Raw genomic sequence first — 10,464 nt, forward strand, 5'->3', positions numbered from 1 at the left:
CCAGAGGGGTCTGCCGTCCTGCACCAGGACCGACCGGGGGGGGGGGGGGGGGGTCACAATCCAGCCGCCCAACCACGGAGCCCGCTGGCAGGCAGGAACAGACGCGGTCAAACCGATGTGCATGGTGAAAACATGACATGACACGTGACGCGAGGACCGCCGCGGGGGGGGTTCCACACGGCTGCGGCCACAACCCTCTGTTGTCCCTTCAAATGAAAAGTAAAGAAAATAAAGGCTATCCATGAGGCAACAACGGTTGTTAAGGCGCTACGATGGCTGTGCTTAGTGTCCGGGATGACGACTGCAAACTGGGGGAGGACCAGCAGGGGGGGGGGTGGTGGTGGTGGGGGGGAGGGGGTTGGGGGTCAGAGGTCACTCTGGGGAGTCTTCGGGCTCAGACTTGATGGTCTTCTTGTCCGCGTTGCTCAGAACCCGCTGTTGCAGGCTTCCGTTTTCTGTGAGAGAACGACGAGAGAGGAAGAGATGGTTGGGAGAAGTCAGGAGGTGGGTCAGCGGTCAGGAGGTGGGTCAGAGGTCAGGAGATGGGTCAGAGGTCAGGAGATGGGTCCTATGTTGAGTTGAACCGATACCGGTACCAGTATCGGAAGGAGTGGTTCCCTGGTTCTACTGTTCTCCTGAGATAAGGAGTGGTTCCCTGGTTCTACTGTTCTCCTGAGCTAAGGAGTGGTTCCCTGGTTCTACCGTTCTCCTGAGATGAGGAGTGGTTCCCTGGTTCTACCGTTCTCCTGAGATAAGGAGTGGTTCCCTGGTTCTACCGTTCTCCTGAGATGAGGAGTGGTTCCCTGGTTCTACCGTTCTCCTGAGATAAGGAGTGGTTCCCTGGTTCTACTGTTCTCCTGAGTTAAGGAGTGGTTCCCCGGTTCCCCAGGGTTCTACCCACCTGCAGCGGGAGCGTGGCTGTCCTCTGTGTTGTGGTTCTGGTGGTTGTTGTTGTTGTTGTTGTGGTTGTTGTGATGACGCTTCAGCTCATTGGCTAGCTGCTTGCCCAATGGGATGTCCCCTTCCTGCATGTTCTGGCTGACCACCCTGAGGTTGATTGGCCGCTCGTCTGAAAAGAACAAACAACCACAAGACTTAACCTCCAGAGCTGGGTCCTGAGGAAACTCAACCCCCCAACACTGAAACTCAACCCTCCATCGTGGTCCTAGAGAAACTCTCTAGGAACGACAGGTAGAGAGAGAGACAGACAGAGAGAGAGACAGGCAGAGAGAATGAGGCAGAGAGAGAGACAGGCAGAGAGAGAGTGGTAGATAGAGAGACGTGTAGAGTTAGGGACAGACAGGCAGAGAGAGAGACAGGTAGAGAGAGAGACCTCGCCCCAGAGGACTGGCTGGAGGTAAACAAGTGTGGGCGGGATAATTACAGGTGCATTCTGGGAACAGAGATATAATGAGCTGTCAGGAGTGGGCGAGTGAGAGAAAGAGAGGGTGGGTTAGGGAGAGAGAGAGAGAGAGAGAGAGAGAGAGAGAGAGAGAGAGAGAGAGAAAGAGAAAGAGGTGTGGGTGGGTGAGAGAGAGAGACTATAAGGTTGAGAGAGAGGTAGGGGGAGACAGAGAAAGAGAGAGAGAGGTGGGCGAGAGGGAGAGAAAGAGAAGACAGGGGTGGGCAAGAGAAAAAAAGAGAGAGGGAGAATGGTGGGCGAGAGAGAGTGACAGCTGTGGGCAGGAGATAGAGAGAGAGAGAGAGAGGGGTGGGCGAGAGGAGAGACACAGAGAGAGTGTCGGGCGAGAGAGGGAGCTGCTGGATGGACGGGGAGGTGAGAGGGGTTAAAGGTCACGGCGGTACCTAAGCTCTCGCGGCCGTTGTCGGCGGCGGCGTTGCCGTTGGTAACGTGGGCGTCGCTGAGGTACTTGAGGGCGGAGGGAGGAATCCTCCAATCCAGAGCCTGCAGTCGCTCCTGCACCGCCGCGTCCTGCAGGATCTCCATCTGACGGGCCAGCAGCCGCTCCAGCTGGACCTGATACACAGACACATGTTAATATAGACATTGATACCTATTAATATAGACACAGACACATGTTAATATAGACATTGATACCTATTAATATAGACACGGACACATGTTAACACAGACACAGACACATGTTAACATAGACATTGATACACATTAATATAGACATTGATACATATTAATATAGACACAGACACATGTTAATATAGACATTGATACATATTAATATAGACACGGACACATGTTAACACAGACACAGACACATGTTTACATAGACATTGATACATATTAATATAGACACGGACACATGTTAATATAGACATTGATACATATTAATATAGACACGGACACATGTTAATATAGACACGGACACATGTTAGGACAGTTTAAAGTGGAATGGGTGTGGCACACTTGTGAACAGTTAGAGAAAATGACCAATCACCTGCAAGTTCCGTCCCACAGTCTCCTCCCCTTTGGACTTGGCGGAGGCCAGCTGTTCGCGCAGCATCTCCTGCCTCATGTGGATGGCCTGCAGCGCCTCCTGCAGGTCAAACAGGTTCTCCTGCCAGACACACACATGGATGGCTATCAGGCTACAAGGCTACATTAGCCTACCAGGCTAAGGCTACATTAACCCTCCAGGCTAAGGCTAACCAGCTACAGTAGCTCACCAGGCTAAGGCTGACAGGCTATAGTAGCTCTCCAGGCTAAGGCTATCAGGCTGCAGTGGCACACCAGGCTACGGCTACATTAGCCCTCCAAGCAAAGGCTATCAGGCAGCAGTAGCCCACCAGGCTACGGCTAACAGGCTAACAGGGGCTTCTCTGTAGCTGGAATCCCACTTAAGTTTTCAAGTGTCCTGGGCTGAGAGGGTTTGGCCGACCCCGGGGAAGCACTCTCACTGGGGCTGGGTCCCAACTCCCAGCCTGGGGCTCCGGCCTTCAATACACACAGAACTACCACAGAGCCCCTTAACACACCTTAGAGACCACACTGAACTACCAGAGAACCCCTTAACACACCTTAGAGACCACACTGAACTACCAGAGAACCCCTTAACACACCTTAGAGACCACACTGAACTACCAGAGAACCCCTTAACACACCTTAGAGACCACACTGAACTACCAGAGAACCCCTTAAACACCCCTAAGGACCACACAGAACTACCACATAACCCCTTAACACACCTTAGAGACCACACTGAACTACCAGAGAACCCCTTAACACACCTTAGAGACCACACTGAACTACCAGAGAAACACTTAAACACACTTTAATAACCACTTAAACACATGAAACACACACTTTTAGAACCATCTTGAGTGAAGTCATGAATGAGAGGGGAAGGGTGCGAGAGTAAGGTAGAGAGTGAGACAGAGTCTGGAAGTGAGAGAGTGAGGTAGTGAGTGAGATTATACTGTAGTGAGTTGGGAAGAGAGAGAGTGAGGTAGTGAGTGAGAGAGTGAGGTCATGATATAATGAGGTAGTGGGATCTAGAGGTAGTGAGGGAGTGAGAGATGGAGGGAGTGAGGGTTGTGAGAGAGCGAGGGACTGAGAGAGTGAGGTTGTGAGAGAGTGAGGTAGTGATGGAGTGGGGTTGTGAGAGAGTGAGGGAGCGAGAGAGTGAGGGAGTGAGGTTGTGAGGGTGAATGATCTCACCTCTGTTTTGATCCGTTTGGGGGACGGCTCCTCTCTGTCTCCACAGCGCGACCTGAACCACAAGACAACCAGCAGGTCAGGGATACACACATAGTTATTGAGTGGTATTTAGTTATTTAGTGAGTGGTAGTTAGTTAGTTAGTGAGTGATAGTTAGTTATTTAGTGAGTGGTAGTTAGTTAGTTAGTGAGCGGTAGTTATGTCTTACTTGCTGGTGCAGAAGGTGTCTAGTTAGTTTATGAGTGGTAGTTAGTTAGTGACTGGTAGTTAGGTCTTACTTGCTGGTGCGGAAGGTGTATCTAGTTAGTTAATGAGTGGTAGTTAGTTAGTGACTGGTAGTTAGGTCTTACTTGCTGGTGCGGAAGGTGTCTAGTTAGTTAATGAGTGGTAGTCAGTTAGTGACAGGTAGTTAGGTCTTACTTGCTGGTGCGGTAGGTGTATCTAGTTAGTTAATGAGTGGTAGTTAGTTAGTGACTGGTAGTTAGGTCTTACTTGCTGGTGCGGTAGGTGTACTTGTAGGTGACCTCCCTGGAGATCTGCCGAGCCAATCCGAAGAGCTCGTCTCGACGCGTGAGCAGGGCGGCGTCCCGCATGCACAGCTGGGCGGCGGCCTCATTCACCGTCAGCTGCAGCAGGACGGGGAGGGGTGAGGCACGGAGGGGTGAGGCACGGAGGGGTGAGGGGTAAGGGGGTGAGGCACGGAGGGTGTGTGTTGTGTGAGGTAGCGAGGTAGTTAGCATGTGAGTGAGACGGTGCGTGAGTCACTGAGTTAGTGAGGTGGTTGGAATGAGAGTGAGACAGCGGGTCAGTGAGGTAGTTAGTGTGAGAGTGAGGCGTACCTCGTGCAGGGTGGGCTGCTGGCCGTAACGGGTGAGCTAGTGAGGTCGTTTAGTGAGAGAGTGAGGTGGCGGGTGAGAGTGAGGCGTACCTCGTGCAGGGTGAGCTGCTTGCCGTCCCTCCTCTTGGAGTCGAAGCGGCCGTAGATGGCGCTGTACTTGCGGATCTCGTCCTCGCGGCGCGGCTCCTCCTCGCCCATGTCCAGGATGTGGCCCACCATCTTGGCCAGCTTCTTGTTGCTCTTCAGCTGCTCCCGCACCTCGGCCGGCTCGCTGCGCGGCAGCCCCGGCGCCATGCGCTCCACGCACTCCAGCACCGACTGCACGGCGGCCGGGTCCAGCGCCTCCAGGCCGTCCCGCGGCGAGGAGGGCGAGCCCAGCTCCGACGGCGACAGGCTCTGCTCGCTGTCGTTGCTGTGGCCCGACCAGAAGCGCGCCTCGCCGGCCCCCGCCGGCGGCGGCGGGGACCCGCTCCCCGCCTTGTCCCGCCCCGCCTCCGGGCGCCCCGGGTCGGAGGCGGCGCCGGCGCCGGCTGGGCCCTTGGGCGTCTTGCCGCCCCCCGCCGTGGCGGCGCCGGCGCCGGCGCCACTCCCCGGCGAGCCCTCGGGCAGCTTGTAGACGGGGATGCTGCAGACAGGCAGTGAGGCGAGTGGCTGGTTGAATAGCGCCGGGTTGGTCACCCAGTCCCGCAGCGCCTTCTGCAGCCGCCGCACGTGCAGCGGCTTGCTGGCCATGCCCACCAGCGCCATGATCTCCAGGAACTCCTCCTCGCCGGCCTCGCACAGCTGCTGCACGTCGTCGCCGCCCTGCTGGATGAAGGCGTCGTAGTACAGCAGCAGGTTGGAGCGCTGCAGGATCCGGTAGAGCTGCAGCTCGCCCAGGGTCCGCGGCAGCACCGCTGCCATGCTGGGGGGGGGAGAGAGAGAGAGAGAGAGAGAGAGCATGAGAGAGGGCATGAGAGAGGGCATGAGAGAGAGAGAGAGAGCATGAGAGAGAGAGAGAGAGAGAGAGAGCATGAGGGCATGAGAGAGAGAGAGAGAGAGGGAGAGAGAGAGAGTGAGAGAGAGAGAGCATGAGCATGAGAGAGAGCATGAGAGAGAGAGAGAGAGAGAGAGAGAGAGAGAGAGAGAGAGAGAGAGAGAGAGAGAGAGAAGGCACAGGAGAGCATGAGACCTCTTTCTCCTCCCTGAATCTCGCTCCTCTCCTCTCTCCAAAGAGAGATGGGGATAGGGGAGAGAGACAGAGAGAGGAGAGGGAGAGAGAAAGAGCATGAGACCTCGCTCCCCACTCTCCCCTCTCGCTCCCCCCTCTCAATCTCTCTCATCTCTCCCTCTCTCCTCTCTCTCCACCCTCTCATGCCCCGCCCACTCAACATCCCATGATGCACTCTGGTGTACAAACCCTATACACAGGAGTGAGAGAGACAGAGAGACAAAGAGAGAGACAACGAGAGAGACAGAGAGAGAGAGAGAGAGAGAGAGAGAGAGACAGAGACAGAGAGAGAGAGGAGTGGCTGACATGCCTCTGTCCTCCTCTGCTACATGAGTGGGAGGTGGGCTAGCCTCGCTCTCCCTGCTCTCCCCTGCCTCGCACGCCCTGCTCTGGCCTGTCTCAAACGACCACACACAAACACGCACAGACATGCATGCTCACAAACACGCACACGCACACACCCACGCACACACACACACGCACGCACGCACACTCACACAAACGCATGTTACATTGGACCAGTATACCATGAGCAGTGCCAGGGTGTAGAGGTCAAAGGTTCTATCTGGTCCTTTATAACCCGTCTCTGTACTGTCTAACCCCTAGCTGCTCCTTAATGACCTGTCTCTGTACTGTCTAACCCCTAGCTGCTCCTTAATGACCTGTCTCTGTACTGTCTAACCCCTAGCTGCTCCTTAATGACCTGTCTCTGTACTGTCTAACCCCTAGCTGCTCCTTAATGACCTGTCTCTGTACTGTCTAACCCCTAGCTGCTCCTTAATGACCTGTCTCTGTACTGTCTAACCCCTAGCTGCTCCTTAATGACCTGTTTCTACTGTCTAACCCCTACCTGCTCCTTAATGACCTGTTTCTACTGTCTAACCCCTATCTGCTCCTGAGTGACCTCTCTTTGTACTGTCTAACCCCTAGCTGCTCCTTAAGGACCTGTCTCTGTACTGTCTAACCCCGACCTGCTCCTTAATGACCTGTCTCTGTACTGTCTAACCCCTACCTGCTCCTTAATAACCCGTCTCTGTACTGTCTAACCCCTACCTGCTCCTTAATGACCTGTCTCTGTACTGTCTAACCCCTACCTGCTCCTTAATGATCTGTCTCTGTACCGTCTAACCCCTACCTGCTCCTTAATGACCCTACAACACTATATTATTACAATAATACAACACTAGAATAACACAGTACTAAAATACTACAGTACTACAACATTAAATACTAAAATACTACAACACTACAGTACTACAATACTACAGTACTACAACACTAAAATACTACAATACTACAACACTAAAATACTACAACACTACAGTACTACAATACTAAAATACTACAACACTACAATACAGCGCTCCTCTCTTAGAACGTTAGAATGTGTATGATCAGGTTATATATAATGTGTGTGTATGCATACATATATTTATATATACATATATATATAAATGTATATAAATATGTATATAAATGTGTATAAATAATATATATTAATGTATATATATAGAGGTTATAGGTTATTATTACCTGTAGGAACAGCTGCTACCTGTCCGAACGTCACCGGCTCACCGACAACCGGACCACCGGTTCACCGACCACCGGACCACCGGTTCACCGACCACCGGACCAGCGGCTCACCGACCACCGGACCACCGGTTCACCGACCACCGGACCAGCGGCTCACCGACCACCGGACCAGCGGCTCACCGACCGACCAACGGACCAACGGACCAGCGGACCGACCACCGTACCACCGGGCCACCGGACCACGGGTACCCACCGACCGTACCACCGGACACCGGACCTATCACCGGACCACCGCACCACGGGAACGACCACCGGTTCACCGACCGTACCACCGTACGCCGTCACACCGGGAGCCCACCGTACCTCCAGCCGCTCGCGCTCAGATGAACCGTCCGGAGCGCCTTGTGCTCGCGCCTCGCGTGCTGCTAGAAACTTTAATGAACGAGTCGCCGACTCGACTGCAGTCGAGCGCGTGTGTGTGCGCTCCGTGTGCACGCCTGCGTGTACGTGCGGGTGCATGTGTGTGTGTGTGTGTGTGTGTGTGTGTGTGTGTGTGTGTGTGTGTGTGTGTGTGTGTGTGTGTGTGTGTGTGTGTGTGTGTGTGTGAGTGTGTGTGTGTCACCGGGATATTCCGCGGTTGCTACAGCGCTTCACGCCCACGCTCCCGCGTGACGCAAATCCGCGCGTGGGCGGACAGGGCGTGGGAGGCTTTCTGCTCCTCGCGCCCTGCTCGGCTGGGAGCGCGAGGAGCCTCGACGCCCGCGCAGGGGGGGAGGGGGGAGGGGGGAGGGGGAGAGGAATAAAAACAAGTTTTAATGAGCTGAGATCCACGGAGAGTTTCCTCTCGACGAAGACGTGAACTAAAGTAACAATAACTCGAGCTCTTCCGGTTTCACCCCTAGGCAGGTGACGCGTCCGGAAGTGATCCACCCCCCCAAAAAAACACCTCACCACTCCTCCACCAATCTTTCTCCCCCAATCTTTCACGAGAGAGAGGGGTGAGGAGAGAGAGAGAGAGAGAGAGAGAGAGAGAGAGAGAGAGAGAGAGAGAGAGAGAGAGAGAGAGAGGAGAGGAGAGAGAAATAGAGAGAGAGGTGGAGAGAGGGGGGAGGTGAGAAGGAGAGAGAGAGACAGAGGGAGGTGAGAAGGAGAGAGAAAAGAGAGAGAGATGAGAAGGAGGGAGAGAGAGAGATGAGAAGGAGAGATAGAGAGAGAGAGATGAGAAGGAGGGAGGGAGAGAGATGAGAAGGAGAAGAGAGAGACAGAGAGGGAGGTGAGAAGGAGAGAGAGAGAGACAGAGGGAGGTAAGAAGGAGAGAGAGATGAGAAGGAGAGAGAGAGGGAGGTGAGAAGGGAGAGAGAGAGGAGTGGTCTCTAGATGAATGTTGGAGTGTGGGTGTAGTCTCCCCCCTCTCACCAGGTCACTGAGGACCTCAGTGAGAACATGCTGGCAGGTCACACCTTGCTGTCGACTGTTACATCTAACGTACAGAAAAAACATATCATATATATAACATGTCATATATACTACTTGTCATGTATACAACATGTCATACATAAAACATGTCATATATACTGTATAACATATCATATATATATAACATATATATAACATGTCATATATACTGTATAAACATATCATATATATAACATGTGTGTGTAGTGTGTGTTTGTATTGTGTGTGTATTGTGTGTCTGTGTGTGTGGTCTGACCCACCTGGTCTAGTCTAACCTCCACAGTCTCTAGATACTAGAGACTCTAGTATTATTATACTATTACTACTTATATAACTACTCTTAGATAGTACTATTTGTACTATTAGTACTATATTACTACTACAAGATTGTGCTATTAGTACTTATGTTACTACTGCTAGATAATACTAGTAGATAGTAAGGGCTCTCTCTCTCTCTCTCTCTCTCTCTCTCTCTCTCTCTCTCTCTCTCTCTCTCTCTCTCTCTCTCTCTCTCTCTCTCTCTCTCTCTCCCTCCCTCCCTCCCCCTCCAGGAGCACATTTCAATGACACGCCCACGCCTGTAACCCCCTCCCTCCTGGCCTCTCCTCTCTACCTCCCCACCCTGTCCCCTCTCCCACCCTCTTTCCCTCCCTCTCTCCCCTCTCTCCCTCTCCCTCCCTCCTCTCTCTCCCCTCTCTCCCCTCCCTCCCTCCTCTCCCTCCCTCTCTTCCTCTCTCTCTCCCTCACCTCTCTCCCCTCTCTCCCTCCCTCTCTCCCTCTCCACTCTCTCCCCTCCCTCCCTCCCCTCTCTCCCTAAAATATAAAATATGATATAAATATATATATATATATAAATATATTAAATATAAACATATTAAATATGATATATAAATAAATAAAAATATATAATAATGTAATAATATAAGTATGTGATCATACCCAGAGCCGGCTGGGTCGATGTATATTCAATGTAAACGTGAGCCGTATATTTGTGTCAGCTCAGGCTGGTGTCACAGAGGAGGAGCTGTTAGGACCAGAGGGAAGGGACGGACAGACCTACTCTCCTCTCTCCTCCTCTCCTCTCTCTCTCCTCTCCTCTCCCGACCTCTCTCCTCCTCTCCTCTTCTCTTCTCCTCCTCTTCTCCTCCTCTCCTCTTCTCTTCTCCTCTATTCTCTCCTCCTCTTCCTTCCTTGCTCCTCCTCGCCTCCCATCGCCTCTCCTCCTCTCCTCTCCTCTTCCCTCCTTGCTCCTCCTCTTCCCTTCTCCTCTTCCCTTCTTGCTCCTCCTCTCCCCTCCCCTCCTGCTCCTCTCCCCTCTCTGAAGGTGTGTGTCCCACCAATTACTGCGCATGAGTGAACACACCTTAGTGTGTGTGTGTGTGTGTGTGTTGGCAGCCCCGTCCACAGTGGGAGGATGTGAGGGTTTGGCGGCAGATGCGCGTGCGTGTGTGTGCGTGGGCGTGGTGCGTGCGTGTGTGTGTGGCAGTGAGTGTGTGTGTGTGTGCGCCGCTGTGCGTGCGCGTGCGTGTGTGCGTGGGCGTGGTGTGTGCGTGTGTGTGTGGGCGTTCAGGGCAGATATGTGTGTGGGAGGGGGAGCGTAGGCGGTGTGAAACTTTACAGAAGAGACCAAGAGGACACACACAACACACACACACACGCACACGCACACACCATACAAAGACACACACACACACACACACACACACACACACACACAGACCCACACACCATACAAAGACACACACACACACACACACACACACACACACACCATACAAAGACACACACACGCACA

The 10,464-nt window shown here is 53.0% G+C and overlaps 1 protein-coding gene across 1 annotated transcript in view; it reads right to left on the reverse strand.

Annotated features, from left to right (window-relative positions):
* Positions 1-7,578, reverse strand: part of LOC311370908 (NGFI-A-binding protein 1-like) — a 7,756-nt gene extending 178 nt beyond the window's left edge. Inside the window, exons 1-8 of the mRNA XM_084489199.1 lie at positions 7,215-7,578; positions 4,562-5,375; positions 4,126-4,259; positions 3,635-3,686; positions 2,415-2,534; positions 1,807-1,978; positions 902-1,069; positions 1-455 (exon numbers count right to left, since the gene is read on the reverse strand). The exon at positions 1-455 is cut by the window's left edge and continues 178 nt beyond it. Of these exons, the coding sequence (XP_084345325.1) occupies positions 373-455; positions 902-1,069; positions 1,807-1,978; positions 2,415-2,534; positions 3,635-3,686; positions 4,126-4,259; positions 4,562-5,374 (1,542 nt within the window). The 5' untranslated portion in view covers position 5,375; positions 7,215-7,578 and the 3' untranslated portion in view covers positions 1-372. The remainder of the gene's footprint in view (positions 456-901; positions 1,070-1,806; positions 1,979-2,414; positions 2,535-3,634; positions 3,687-4,125; positions 4,260-4,561; positions 5,376-7,214) is intronic.
* Positions 7,579-10,464: the final 2,886 nt, after the last annotated feature.

The sequence above is a fragment of the Micromesistius poutassou genome (assembly GCF_964030765.1).
Source record: "Micromesistius poutassou genome assembly, contig: SCAFFOLD_5566, whole genome shotgun sequence".
In the NCBI taxonomy this organism is placed as follows: Eukaryota; Metazoa; Chordata; class Actinopteri; order Gadiformes; family Gadidae; genus Micromesistius; species Micromesistius poutassou.